Source organism: Carettochelys insculpta, chromosome 1 (assembly GCF_033958435.1).
Source record: "Carettochelys insculpta isolate YL-2023 chromosome 1, ASM3395843v1, whole genome shotgun sequence".
Lineage (NCBI taxonomy): Eukaryota > Metazoa > Chordata > Testudines > Carettochelyidae > Carettochelys > Carettochelys insculpta.
The window spans coordinates 249,115,107-249,130,717 of NC_134137.1; the positions used below are offsets into that span (position 1 = coordinate 249,115,107).

The 15,611-nt window shown below is 39.8% G+C and overlaps 1 protein-coding gene across 5 annotated transcripts in view; it reads left to right on the plus strand.

The window, feature by feature from the left end:
- ARFGAP3 (ARF GTPase activating protein 3) overlaps positions 1–15,611 on the plus strand; it is a 73,216-nt gene that overhangs the window by 19,526 nt on the left and 38,079 nt on the right. For 3 of the 5 annotated variants that reach the window (XM_075003918.1, XM_075003902.1, XM_075003929.1), the window contains exons 4-8: positions 4,791–4,922; positions 6,829–6,912; positions 8,816–8,903; positions 14,043–14,102; positions 14,315–14,359. In XM_075003918.1, coding sequence (XP_074860019.1) covers positions 4,791–4,922; positions 6,829–6,912; positions 8,816–8,903; positions 14,043–14,102; positions 14,315–14,359 — 409 coding nt within the window. The remainder of the gene's footprint in view (positions 1–4,790; positions 4,923–6,828; positions 6,913–8,815; positions 8,904–14,042; positions 14,103–14,314; positions 14,360–15,611) is intronic. The other 2 variants (XM_075003939.1, XM_075003910.1) reach the window with 1 other exon arrangement.

Consider the following 15,611-nt stretch of genomic DNA (forward strand, 5'->3'; position numbering starts at 1 on the left):
ACGTAATCGTGAAATGGAATGTAGAGTTGTATTATCAGAGCAATGAATGTAAGTGTAAAATAATCCCCTTTCTGCCTGTCCAAAACAGCCAATACCCCCATCCCCGCAACAACCAAAAAAACAAAAAGTAAATGTATATAAAACTCTTTAAAATATTCTTCTGGAAATTTTTTTATAATTTGTCTAAAAACTTCATTCTGAAAAAAAGCCTAGGAAAAATCATTTGTAGCTGAAAATGCTTTAAACTTATGAGCACATCTATATGACAGATTTAAGTTAAGATCCTGCCATCACAGTAATTAACTTAGTTGTGCATATCCACCCCACACTTTCAATGGAGCGTGTTCTCACTAGCAGCACTTGCATCAACAGAGAGAGCAGTGCACAGTAAGTAACTATCCCACAGTGCAGCTTGCCACAGAGGGTTTTGGGGAAGTACATACAGTCCTCTGCAGAACCAAAGCATTCAGAGATGACTGGAAATGTAACTTCAGAATCTTATAATGCAGTTTTCACACTGATTTTTATCTGTTTTTCATAGTATTTTGTGCCTTTCTTCAAAAGGCTGGTCTATGTATGTGTATACCATCTTCGCAGAAGAATGGATGCTGCTCAGCTGTGCACTGTATTGTAGTGCAGGTTGTAAACACCACACACCTTATCCTGTGGTTTTCAAGGCTGAGAGAAAAACTGCTGTGTGAAACATGGTAGTGTCCTTCAGATATTCTTGCTAGAAGCCATTGGAGTGAAACACTTCCTGGTTGCCATTGGCAGTCATACATCAGCTGAGCACATTGGAATGCAGGTTCTGGTCCCAAGAAACAAGAACTGATTGATGAAATTGAATTGTTGTGCATGCATGAGATTAAAGCAGTGAGTATGGAACTTTCATAAGCACAAAGCCACTTTTCCAGAAATTGTGTGCAGAGCTTTCTTCAACCCTGCAGTGCAACAGTAATGAGACCAGAAAATGAGACGACCTGTGAGAATGGAGAAGCCAGTGGTGATTGCTTTGTGGAAGCTTGCAATGCCAGGCTGCTACCAGTCAGTAGGAAATCAGTTTGGATCTATTGTGGGGATTGTGCTATGTACCAGCAATGCTCTTCTGCTATGTATGTTGACCAAACTGGACTGTCTCTGTCATCATCATCATCAACCATGGGCTCAACACCCATTGGTGTCTAATGGCTGTCTCACTATGTCTTTCCATCTCTCCCTGTGCAGTGTGGAGTGGCTTAGTTTCGTAGACTAGCTCCGCACCAATCTATGCTTTTATCTACCCATTCTCTGTGAGGTCTGCCGCTCCTATTCAAACCATCCATTGTGCTAAATACCAGGGTCTTGATTTTTTGTTCATCATTCAGACTGTCTCTGTGCAAAAGAATAAATGAACGCAAGTCAGACATCAAGAGTGATAACGTTCAAAAACCAGTAAGGGAGCACTTACTGTCATTCAGTAACAGATCTGAAAGGTGCCATGCATGGGAGGTCCTTCAAAAACAGACTGCAGCATGAAAACGCAGATTTGGAATTCATATGCACACCTGACACTATCAGACTGTGTCTTAAAGAGCCTGGGAAAGGCTAGCTCACTACAAAAAATAATTTTCCCCATTTGGTATGCTCACCTTTTTATCAACTGTTGGGAGTGGACCACATCCACCGTGTTTGAATTGGCTTCATTAGTACCGCTTCTCTGCTTAGTAACCTAGTACTCGCATTTTTGTATATATGTATAAATCCCTGCCAAACTGAAGTTTCCACTTCATGCATCTTATGAAATGGGCTCCAGCCCATAAAAGCTTATGCTTAAATAAATTTGTTAGTCTTTAAGATGCTACAGAAGTCCTCATTTTTGCTGAAACAGACTACCTTTTGAAACTTGTCACCATGCTGCTCTTCGGGTTGCCACTGTGAATAGCAGGCAAAGCTGCGTAAAAATAATATCTCTCTGCTGCACCACCAGAGGGACCGTTGGCCTCCATTGTCTTCTGGTATTTCTGCTTCAGTTCTGTGATTTTCATATGGCACTGCTGTGTGTGCTTGGAGTAGCCCTTCTTCATTATCTTCCAAGTGAGCTGCTCATGTACGTATGCATTTCTACAGTGGTATCAGACCCAGAAGATTGAACACCACCTGCCTCCTCTGGCATGTTCACCTGGGCGGATGGGTTCTCTGACAAACAGGAAGTGGAAATTCATAAGTTCCTGTTGGGCAGCAGAGTTGAGAACAGTCACAATGAAACATAGTGGGTTACCTGCTGGAGGCCATTTAAGCCAATGTAAACAACACAGTGCCTGCTACCTCTACATTGACATGTTGAATTACGCACTGTGCCTCTTGCAGAGGTAGAATAATTGAGTCGATATATCTGGCAAAAAGGATCCAATAGTGTAGACACAAACATTTTTAGGTTGACATAAGGCAGTCTTTGTTGACCTAACTGTGTAATGGCAGAACAGTCCTACGCTTATTTTTTAAATATCAAAGAGGCAAATTGTTTTGTTTAGACAGTGGCTTATTTTAAAATATTTTAACTAATGTAGTTTCCCAGTATTGTTGCTATAAATGATAAAATGCTTTATATGTCACCATAGTTCAATAAAATTATTAGATTCTAATTACTAATATAAGAAATAATTAAGAAGAGAATCTTCATTTTAATAGGGAATGAACTATTTATTGGTAGTGCTCATGCAACTCCCACATGCAGCGCAGGAAGACAAGGATAATCATCTCTCCAAAAATTATAATAAAGAATCAAAGCATTTTGTATTCTGTTGAACACAAATGAAAGTGAAGGGATAGATCTAGAAAATGGATTTAAATGAAAAGGAAAATATCTAAGGAAATCTAAGATGTTGTGAGACCCTCGTTGCCCTCCTCCCCCAACCAAAAGAGAGAGAACTGTCAAGCAAGAGTTACACTTGCAATGGATAAATCATGAGCAGATTCCATCTTTGTAAGATGAAGAAGTTCCTAAGGACAACTCAGGAAAGTACAGAGCAAGTGAAAGAGTGACAGCAGCCAACTCTGAGTTGAAACATACATGAAAGCAATGTATTCCTATAATTGTATGAATATGCAAAGTGTATAAAACTGTGAGGTGACCACCTCCTTAATGTCACACATACTGCTACCCTGCTTAAACAGCAGACATTCCACAATTCATTCTGTCCATCTTGAGAAGCAAGTTTTTACAGACAGCTCAGAATAGAAGAGGCTCAAGAACAAACCATACCCAAGGAAAATCTACCAAAGACTTCAACATGGATTGGGGAGAAAAAGATTGCAAAAAAAAATTAGATTTGAAATTCTTGCAACTCTTATTGGGCTATGGAAATGCTAGTGTAATACAAGCCACTAACATTTCCACTTGTTAGTCATGTAATGTTTAGACCATGTATTCTGGAGAGGAGGACCAGCTTCAGTTGCTAAACAGAGAGATGGTAGGATTTAACTGGATTTGAGATTCTTAATGTACATAATTGGTCTGTCTGAAGACAAAAGTTTAAAGTAATTTCAGTATTTCGTTGGCTTTTGTAAGATTTAACTGAGATTTGCTTTGCCCATCTATAAGCTTGGGTACTAATAAAAACTATTTATATATGGGCATAATTTGTTTAAAGAGGTAAATTTTGTCTAGTTTTTAAATATCTAAGATTCTAAGATTAGATTTGCAATAATTTTGAGAAACAATATACCTTGGTCTTAATTCACTAAATGAAGAATGCCCCCACAGATGGCATTGTCACAGATGTAGTCTCTGCTAAAAGCTCTCCACAGAGAGGCATGGAGGAAATGGTTACTTCAGTTACAATCTCTGACCGTGTGGATTGTTTTGTTTTGAATATTTTTCTTTGATAATAAAGTAGCCCTGGTTATTAACTGAGATTATTTTTTTATTTGTAATTATGGTGTCTCTTAGAAGCTTTACAAATCTTATATCTAAAATAGTGGGAGTCAGATCCCCTGAGAGTCTCATGAATAGTGTGTATCAGTAATTCCATGTTTTGATTTTTTTTCCATGATCTGTCTGTAAAAGACACACATAACAGTTCGTGTATAATTTTTTGTTTCTTTGGACTAAATATTTTTGTATGTGGTGTTCTTTAGTTGTGTTAGTCCCAGGCTATGTTCCCTCTAACTTTTTTTCATCCATGCGCAGAATAAATATTTATGTGCACTGAGGTATGTGGAGATGCGCACCACAAACAGAAACATATACTGCTGGTGTGGGCAATTGTGGGTTCTCTGCTAATCAGCTGAGCAGCAACTGAATCTCTCCAGCGTGTCCACCCAACTGCTCAGCTTATAGAGACCATTGGTTCCAAGATATTAGAGACTCAGATGCTGTGTCTACACTAGAAAAATAACTTTGAAGTTGCTCACTTCGAAGTAAGCAACTACATGCACCCTACTTCAAAGTTAACTACTCGACTCCTGGGAATGGAATAAAGACTTCAAAGTTGGGCTCCCTACATCGAAGTTAACTTGTGTGTGTTAAAATGTGTGTAAACTGTCTGGTGGCTACTTTGAAGTAGTGCCTACCTTTGAATTTAACTTTGAAGTTAGTTCCTAGTGTAGATGTACCTAGAGTGAGTGAGGTAATATCCTTTATTGGACTTCTGTTGTCTCTCTCACTAACAGAAGTTGTTCCAATAAAATATGTAAATACTTCCAGTAATGTTTTGAAATAAAGTTGATTGGCAACAAATAGTTCTAAATTGTTTTCCACAAATATGTATTATGAGAGACAGAATTAAATATTTTCTTGTTTATTTTTATAGTCTGCATTTTTCCAACAACATGGGTGCACAACAAATGACACCAATGCCAAGTACAACAGTCGTGGCGCACAGCTTTACAGGGAAAAGATTAAATATCTTGCAACACAAGCAACAAGGAAGCATGGTACTGATGTAAGTAATGCATTAAAGTTTTTATTTTAATATAAAATAAATGATTTCCTGGTGCCAAAGTGATTTTAGATTTCTAAATAGTAGTCAAAATGCAATGTAAAGAGTGGTGTTTGTCTGTTTTTGTAGCTAAGTAAATATATATTACAATGAATTTGCAGTAACTAATCTCATTAGTTGTGGGTGTCATTTCTAAGAGAGTCAAGTTTGAGCTAATATTACTCAGTTTAATATTAATCAGATGAGTTAGTGCTGTGATAATGGTTATGAATGCTAAGAAAAAACTTGTATCCATAAGATGTAATTTTATTGTCTTTTAAATTACAATTATTGTGGGTATGGAGTAGTACATTTATGACTTATGTAACTTTAATAGACAAATGTCTGTTTCTTATAAACTGTAAAATATCCCTGGTGCTTCTTCTGGAGTTGAACCCCTCTGAGTTAACAGAGCAGGTGTAGTAGTACAGAAAGGGTTATGAAATGCCTACTTTAAAAAAATACTTCTGGGTTTGGTAATAATATGCAGACTTGCTTTCTCTGCGTCACTGGTTCAAATCCTGCTCAGACTAGTATAGAAGTAGTTACTATCAACTTCTTATTCTGTCTCCTTTGTGGGATAGACTGCTATTAGTTTTTTTGCTCCACAAAGCTGTCATGAGAAATGACTTGCTTATCAATTGTCTTAGAGTGCAGGCAAAGGGTTAAAGTCCTAACTTGCAGAATCCTGCAATGTGCTGAATGCCTTCAATCTTCTTTTGCAATATTGGAAAGTTAAATATCAGTACTGTGCAATATCAGGCCATTATATACGATGGATATTTTGGCACCCTTTTATTCTTGGCATGGAGTGGGAGAATTCCTTCAAAGTGGTGGTGTTGAGAAGGTTTGGAAGGCTTTTTGTAATTGTTGTCCAACAGTCTTGTGTTTTTAAATTCTTTTAGTCTCATGCAGAATGGGAATATTAAAGGGGGAAAAACATAGATAGTTGTGTGATATTTGAAAAATGGTTTATCTTATCGCATTAAGCTCTAGGGCTCTTAAGTGTTGATTAAACTGTTGGCCACAAAGGTCACGCTGCGGCTTTTTTCTGAGCGAGAGTTTAACAGTCTTTAGGGAAACTGCTTTTCACAGTGGTAAAAGACAGATTAATTCAAAAATCAAATAGCCTTAAAGAACAAGAACTCCCCTCTGTGCACCGAACATTTTTGTCAGGGAAAATCTGCAGGTGTTCAGTCTGGAAGTTGTTTTTTAAACATTAAAACTTAACTTAAGCTTTCCTGTAAACATTTTACATTGCTACTTAAGGTACTCAGTGGCTTTTTAAAAATTGTGTATAGTATAGATGCCTGCATCATGATTAACCATTCGGAATTCTGAGGAAAACAATGTCTCTCTGAACCTATGAACAATTGAGATTTAAGACTGCGTGAATAGTTATGCAGAAGTGTATGATGCATATAAGGAGTGGTACATTGTATCAAATTGTTGAAACTCTAGAACCCATTTTTATTGTTTAGGTCAAAATGTGTTTGATGAACTTAGTCAAATTCTACATTTTCATTAGGTTATAGTCAGCGCTTTAGGCTTTGAAAGCACTACATCAACACTTAGAGCTATTTTTTTCAATTCTTTTTTCTAATAAAAAGGCTCAGAACATTACTGCTTCAGGTAGTGAGTGGGAAAAGGGAACCAGCCTTGGACAGTTATTGGAGTGGGACACCAGACAATGTGGAGAATGAAATTTGTTGCTTTTAGGATAAAAGGCTATGTCATGAATCTGCCATAGTCAATATGACTAAGGTCAATTTGACTCAATTTTTAAAAAAATTTCATTTTTATCCTATATATTTGAAGAAGAAATTTTAAATATGTATGTGCTGAAGCTCTTATAATATGTTTGTTCTAGTTGTGGATAGATGGCTGTGGAATTCCACCCATGTCACCACAACACAAAGAGGAGGATTTTTTTGCATCACATGCCTCTCTGAAGGTAAAATAATATACTGTACATGATTCTTACGTTAGTTTTTACAAGTGTTTGTTGTTCCATTCTCGTAAAATGTACACTTTTGGATAGGAGGGATGCAAGTCTGACAGCAGTTTAGGGTGAAGGTACTTCCCTATTTATTTTGTGCCTTAGATTCTGTGCTTTTAGTCACACTAAATTTGTCAGACAAGACCAAAACATTATAATTAAATAAATTTGCCATAAAATTATTGTAATCCAACAAAGTATTGGTAGCTCCTGGCATGTATGTATAAGATTAGTATAGGGGACTGGACTAGATGACCTGTCAATGTCTATTCAAGTCCTACTTTATGTTTTTGTATTGACATACTTGACCTTGATATGCAAAATGCCTATTCCTCATCCATTTACTTAGGTTTTAAAGTATTTATAAAAGGATTAAAGGCATTATAATGTAAAGAAAAAGTCTACTCTCGGTGCTTGTTAGCTAAGTTAGTTAAAACAATGAAAATGACAAGACTGCAGTGGATATAATTGAGAGGTGGTTTGAGAGGGCAATGTTAGCAGTAAGTGGTGGGGTAGTACTGGTCATGGAATAGTTTGAATGGAAAGCAGTTCTTTTACATGTTTTCTTAGTTTTCATTTGCAATTATTTGCAAGGCTTTGGTGACATGAATATTTTTAAGACAGGATTCAGATCTGTGTGGCTGCATGATTTTGTGCTTCCCTGACACCATTAGTATCAGGGTGTTTCATAAACATTCATAAATTTATCCTCCTAATATATCTGTGTGCTAGGGAAGTATATCCTCATTTTGCAGATGGAGAATGGGGACACTGAGTTTAAGTTGCTTTCCCTGTGTCAGAAATTCTGTGGTAAAATCAAGAATTGAGCCTAGCTAGCCTGAATTTTGATTCAGTATCTTAGTGATAAGACGGTACTGCCCGGGAGTGCAAAAACAGCGGAAGACTTCTAAGCATAAAAGAGGAGACAGCAGCTCAGTGTCCAAAATGAAATATTAAGGCTGTGTCTACACTTGCATTCCTCTTTCGAAAGAGGTATGCAGATGAGGGAAATCAAAAATGCAAATGAGGTACAGATCTGACACCTCATTTGCATATTATTTCAAAATAACTTCTTTCAAAAGAAGAAACCAGTGTAGACACTGCTCTTTCAAAAGTAAACCCCATCTTCAAAAGAATCCTTCTTCCCTTTTTTTATGGGAAAAAGAATTCTTTTGAAGATGGGGTTTACTTTTGAAAGAGCAGTGTCTACACTGGTTTTCTTCTTTCGAAAGAATCTATTTTGAAATAAGGATATGCAAATGAGGTGTCGGATAGGCAAATCGGCACCTCATTTGCATTTTCAATTTCCCTTGTTTGCATTCCTCTTTCAAAAGAGGAATGCAAGTGTAGATATAGCCTAATAGATTTGGAGATCCAAGTGTAAAAAGGAAGGAAAAGTTTGGCGGGGCAAGGGGGCAGAGCACTAAATAAATTCTCATTATTCCAGTTTGACCAATATGATACATTACAGAAAAAACACTGTGTAATGACTACAGAAATACTTCACGATATAATAAAGCAATGATACCCTAATCTTTAAGTATTGAGGACGCTTCCTAAAGTTTTGAAGTAAATGGGAGATTACAGGTGCTCACACCTTGTGACAGAGTAGGCCATCACATATTATGGTTGTACTTGTTTAACAAGGGAGAAGGTCATTGCTAATGGAGGACATTTTTAAAAAACCTAAAACAGTAGCTCTGATATGAGAAGTCAGATCCAACAGTTACTCCAAAATGTTTGGTACTGAAAATACTACAATCAGTCACTGCCTTACTTATTGCAGCTACTAACTGTGTTTTACTTAGTGCATTTCATTATCTGTACATTTTAATTTAACATCCCTTTTCTATTGCAGGCAAGTAACACAGAATGGGCCTCATCACAGCCAGAGCCAGTTTTTCAAAAGGAGGAATCTTCAGAAATCATTCCTGAATGTAATGAAGGTATGGTTTACCCTCCCTTAACCATAAATTAAGTTGAGCTCTGGATTAATTTTAGTTTTTCATACCATTTATAACAGCAGTAACAGCTACTCACTATGTAATTGTGTTCTGCTGGCAGTAATTTAAAAAGCTTTTGTGTAGATTAAAATTTGGTGGTGTTAGTATTCAAGGTTTTTTCTTATAAATCAATTAACACCCTAATTGTCTAAGATTTTATTTTATTTCACATTTGTGAAGTAAAATGTATGGATAAGAACATTAGTAGTAACACTGATAGTTTTGTGTGTGACTTTATGAAAAATATTCTGCTTATGTAAATAGTGTGTGTGTGTGTGTGTGTGTCTTTTCTGTAATGCAACAAATCTGAATTGTATGTTTTAAGAATGCAGACAGTGACCAGTCCTTGGAGAATTCTACAATTTTATTATGGCTCCAAATGCAACAATTGTAGAATTCTCCCAGGACTATGACCTGTAACTCTTCCAGAGACTTAAGCCCTATTTATATTGAGAACAAAACCATCTTCGTCAAGTGCTGTTCCTGTAGGTGCTTGACTTCAGATGTCAATGCGTAACAGTGGTGTTGAATGGAGATTTACAGTAGTAGTGTTCCCATGGTTCGTGCTTGTGTATAGGTATCTCTCGGTGTCTTTGGTGTATACGAAACATGTGCGTGGTATTAGCCCTCCATTTCCTTCTCGGCTATCCTTGACTGAATACAAAGGTGTCTTGTGATGCCACATATAGTAAGCACTCTGGTTGAGGCCTCCAGTTCCTTCTCAGCTGTCTTCAGCTGAAGATGGAGTTCTGGGGCAGTGTTAATACTTTCCCCTAAAACCATTAGAAAAAATAGTTTAATTGGATTGTTAGATAGACATGTAACATTAGTGTTAGTTTTACTGGAAAAAATATTTCATTAGCTGCTTCCTCTCAGGAGACAGTTGGCTTCTAAGGTTTCAAACACTGGGGCTCCTGTCATGAAGCTCTGGCTATATCAGACAAGAATTCTTTGTGTGTACACTGTCTGGGTGAGGAGAATAAGTCCCCAAAATGTGCCCACTGTAGCAATGTGAAAGCCAGAGTCTGACATGATTGGGATCTCCCGCTAAAAATAATAAAAATGGCCTACTTCATCAGATACATGTCATGTCATGCATGAAAAGCTTATGCTCTGATAAGGTGCCACAGGACTTCTCATTGTTTTTGTGGATACAGATTATTTACTTCACTGTAAATAGTTTCTATTGTTAATTAGTTTACTGTTATCAGTTAGCACACATCAGTTATAAGAGATGCATTTACAAGTCGTTCAAGCCTCATACCCAAAAGGACAGGGACATTCATCTCAAGGCTCTCCTAATGGAATCTGCTGTAGCTCCAGTGCATGAACGCTTGGACTTGGCACTGAGCATCAGCACATCAGTGTGCCGCACCATTCCCTGGCTCTGGGTAAGGCAAGGCCATATCTCTGGGATCTAAGAAGTGTCGGTCCAGGATGTTGACACTGATAGAGTCTCCTGCTGGGGCACAGCAGACACCTTGGGTCCTTTTGGATCGTGGCTCTCCACCTCCTTCTCTCAGAGCAGTATCTAATAGCTCTGGGTGCCGTCAGAGTCAGAGGCCTTGTAGTTGGCCCAGAACATCTCATCTATGCTGTTGCCACCCAGCCATGTAGTCATGGGACTGCCACAGAGGAGAGCCATCCATGGCACCAACCTGGTCTCCACAGAGGCATTGTTCTGTTGTGGGAAGAACGTCTAAGGCCTCACCTCATTTCAGAAAAAGTCAAAGAGCCTGAAACCAGACCTAGTCCACAATGGGGCCTAAAGCAGACTGGCTCTGTGGGAATTCAGTGCAGATCTCCTCAGGCACATGCCTCCTACTCTGGATGGTATACTTGGGAATGGTGCTCTCCACAATCTAAGCGTTGTTCAGTGGATAGGTCCCTGGCATAGCTCCAGTCACCACACTAGTACTGTTTCTTGGTTCAGGACCTCCCACAGCAAGTCTGTGAGAAGTGCAGGAGTTGACAGTCTCACTCTGCTTTGTGGTATGTTCAGCACCAATCCCACAGCTACTCTTGAGCCTCCTACAAACTAGCTGGTCACCAATGTCAACACTGCAGGTCTCGCAGTGGTCAACTTTCTCCAGAGGGCCATTCCCAAAATTCCTCCATGTTCTGGGATTCAGCATCAGTGACTACTGTGCAGTACCATACTGATATTAGCCCTTTTTCCAGCAACCCCCATGCCTCCATCCCCGCAGCACTACGCACGCCGTCAAGCTGGCATTGGACCAAGCCTTGGTACCTCCAGCTCAAGCACCCCATCCAATGCCTCCAGTACCAAAGACAGATTCTCAGACTGCTCAGTGGCTGCAGACATGTCTATTTACATGGTGCCCCTGTAACCTATAGTGTGGTTTCCATACCATCTCAGGTACCTCACTCGGTAACTAGTACATCGATGGCACCGTCTGCTACGTCTACTGAAATCCCTTTGGCACCTGAAGCCTCAAGGGCTCCCACCCTGTAGGTGGAGCAGAAGGTAGAGGCTCACAGCCTTCAGCCTCCCCTGGTCCTGAGGAAATCCTCCCAGTGCAGGCTTCTTCCTTCTCTCCATATGATGCCATCCTGAGACCTCCTCCTGGGGTCCCCCTGCATGATGCACTGGCTCAATAGGAATTCCTCTAGATGGTGGCCACCAATGTAAACCTTCAGGTGGAAGAATTTGCGGGCCCTGATGATACACACTTTGGGGTACTGTTAGCCTCAGCCAGAGTGGCTTTACCGCTCTGGGACGAGGTGGTCAGAATTGCTACAGCCCTGTGGCAAATGCCCTCCTCAGTTCCCCCTATTCTAAGCAGACAAAGCACAAATATTTTCTACTGGAAAAGGGGCAGGAGTACCTTTATTTCACCCATCTATGAACTCCCATGTGGTGGAGGTTGTTCAAGCACCATGAGAGGCATGGCCAGCCCGGTGAAACCCCGAAATAATAAACCTAGCATTTAACTGGTTAACTCATTAAATGGAATTTTACATCCCTAGAGGTGCCCCTCCACATAAATGTCAAGGAGCCACAGATGGCTCACAGGGCATGTGAGGTCTTCCTCCTTCACCTGGAGGTCAGAGTGGTTTAGATCTTCAGACAATATGGACACAATGTTCCCTGCCAGGGGAAGAGGGGATGGAGAGGACTCAAGCTCTCACATGCTGTTATGAAGCCGTCAATCTCTGGCATTTTTGCATCCAGCAAGGCATTTACCTGGAGGCTCACCACCTCCTGGGAATGGGAAATGTGTTAGCCAACCAGCTGTGCAGCCAGTTCTCCTTTTTTCACAAATGGATTCTCCATCCGCAGGTCATTACCATGCTCTTCTGGGAGTGGGGTACTCCCCAGGTGGTCATTTTGTTATTGGGTGTCCTATTCTGTGCATGTCTTCTGATTACCCTCATTGCTAAAGTCCTAGTAAAAATCAAGCAAGATGGGGCATAGATCTTTCTTGTCAAGCCAATGTGACCCAGCCAGCATTGATTTGCCACTTTAATGAGCCTCAGGGTGTACCCCCCAACAAGCTCTGCCACTCTGTCTGGACTTGCTCTCTCAGGACCATGGTCATATTATCCATCCAAAACTGTCGTCGGTCCTAAACAACATGTGGCTGCTCCATGGTTGCATACAGAGGAACGTTTCAGTTCAGAAACAGTTCAGCAGGTTCTGTTGAGAAGTTATAACCCATCAACAAGTCAGGCATGAATAGCCAAATGTACTCTGGTTTTGGTGTGGGCTGCCCAGAGAGGTATCTCCCCCTGTGGAAGCTCCTATCCAGACCATCCTTGGTTACCTTCTCCACTTGAAAAAGGAGGGCTTGGCACTGGCATCCATCAAGGTTCACATAGCAGCAAGCTCTGCTTTTTCACCTGCTGATTCGAGGCCAGTTAGTGTTTTCACACAACATGACTGTAAGATTCCAGAAGGGTCTTGACCAGCTCTTTCACTGTGTGCATCCCTCCCCTCCCCCTGGCCTCATTGGGACCTTACTTGATCCTCTCCAGGGTTACTGGATTGCCTTTCGAGCCCATGTCCACTTGCTCCATTCTGCAACTCTCCTGGAAGATGGCCTTCCTTGTGGTGACTACATCAGCTCAGAGGGTTTCTATGTTGTCTGCCTTGACTTCAGAGCCCCTGTACACAGCGCTCTTTAAAGACAAGGTTCAGCTGTGATCCTACCCTTCCTTCCTACCTAAGGTGGTTTCAGCCTTTCACATGGACGGGATATGTTCTTCCCAGTCTTCTCCCCAAAGCCTCTAGTGAATGCTGAGGAGAGATGGCTTCATGCCCTGGATGTCCCCAGGGCTCTCATTTTCTGTGCTGATAGCTGATATGTCAGTGAACTCCCTCCTACTTCTGGACATACTGCTTGCAGTCAGTTACATTAACTGGACATGAACAATCATTCAATGAAGAAAATACATGTACCTGTTTCCATAACTAGTGTTCTTCAAGATCTGTTACACTTATCCATTCAACATCCCACCCTTGGCCCCTACTCTTGGAGTTTTCTGTCAAGAAGGACCTGAGGCTGGAGAGGGCCATGCCACTCCAAAAGGCACCTTGCCAGCTTCCCTACAGGTACTGCTAAAGAAAAATTTTGTTTAAATGTATTTTTCTGAATTGTTTCAGACTGGTTTTGCCATATTTGGTTACTTCCTTGTAAATAACACACACAAGCCAAAATTTTCACCCTCTGGTCCTTAGAATTTGATGATTTTTACTTCTCTCTCTTCCAAACGTAGTTCAGGTTTTTAGTTGTGAGGTTTTGTAGCCCAAGAGAGAGACTGGACTTATGAGTACTTATAATTACATAGAAATTATCTGAATATCCCTGAATTTTTCACTCTACCTGTTTTTTGTGAAGCACTTGTAATGTTACTACAGCAGAACTGGAGTTGTAACTGTGCATCAAGCTCTATCATGCCACTCTGAAATTACAGAAAATTCAGGAGAATGAAGGGAGTACCAAGTTTAAGATTGTGGGCACGGAAGTTACGTTAATGTTTTTTATTTGACTACATGAGCTGTTCAGAACATCCTAATAAACATACTTCCGTTGTTCTCAATATTTTTTACATTTTTAGGTGGACCGGACCATGGACCAAGTGTGGATTGCCTTAGTGTCTCACCAAAAGCTGCATTAGGTAATGACCCTAAATGGGTAGATATATTTTACTCCAGTGTAACTAACTAAAGTGTTGAGTTGGGAAGAAATGTGCAATACTTACACATATGGACTAACTGAAACATTAACTTGTAATAGAACTTGTTAATGCGGTTATTTCTGTTAAACAATGTATGACACTTAAAAAGTGATTTTTTACTCAGTGCTCTTTGTTTTTATTTCTCATTTTAGCTGACTTGCTGAATTTAAATGCTGCAGGCATCGCACCTAACAAAGGTGATCATTAACGTTTTAGACCTCCTGTTGGGCTGCTTCAGGTTCCACACTTAAGCACACAGGTGGAATAGAGTACATTGTACTATGATTCATGGCCTGCTATATTCGTTAAGCAAATACATCTTTCATTAATAGGCTTGCTTGTCTGTGTTTAAACATGATTTTGCTCTTTGTCCAGCGATGATTTTTAATTTAAAGGCAGTTTCTAATGTATTGCAGAAAATAAATAACATACCTTTTAGGATGCCGAGTTCATAATTTAAGCAACATTGCAGAGCTGTATCCTATGGCTTAAAGTAGATATTTGTAGGGTAACCATTTGAGTTAAACATGAGAAACTGTTTTCAGAAATGAAACAGAGTATTCCAGAAGTATATTACAGTTTTAATGATAATTTTAGCATCTTATGAAAAAGATGGTATTCACATAGGGGAAAAACGTCTGTCTCTTCATACTGAGTGAAAATGGCATTTTGTGATCAAGCATAAAGCAATTATAATATTAAAATAGTTATTACTTGATTTACATGGCCCTTCACAATTATAAAGACATAGGCCCTGTCCCAAGAATTTTAAAAGCTTAAATAAATCAGTAATAACAGAAAAGTTGCTACTTGAAATGGATCATGGTGAAATACAAAATTGCATTCAGTACATGATTGCAGAACATTTGTATTGCAGTGGAAATCTGTCGAACAAGAGAAAGTGACTTAAATAAATTGTAGCCCAAATCATTCCTCCTAGCTTCACCCAGAGAGAGGACTCTCCCTATACAAGTCTTCCCCTCCTCCCCACATCCCTGTTTGCACACAAGCTGTCACTCTCGCTCATCCGCCCACCCTTTCAACTTCCACTGAAGTCTGATGCATTTCTAGGATGAATGTAGGAAGGAAGTGTATGCTGAGATGGCTGGCGGAGAATGGGTCCCAAGCAGAGAGATACACATTATCCAGCCCCATGTAGCTTGGCAAAAAAAAAGGATAATACAGACCATGCTACCAGGGAGAGAGAAGGGGATGCTGGAACCTTCTGAGATAATTCAGAAGCATTTAGTTTTATGTGGGTGGATTGTAGATCATTGAGTCTACGAAATTTGCAGGAGCAGTACCTGTGGCTTATCCCTCACAGCAGAAACAATATTTTTCTCTTCTTCCCCCACGTCCCTGCCACTCTCTTCCCCCGAGAAAGGATGATCCAGGTTAATATTTTCAAAGATGGGCTTGTTTATTATTTGGAAATTAGTCTAGAATATA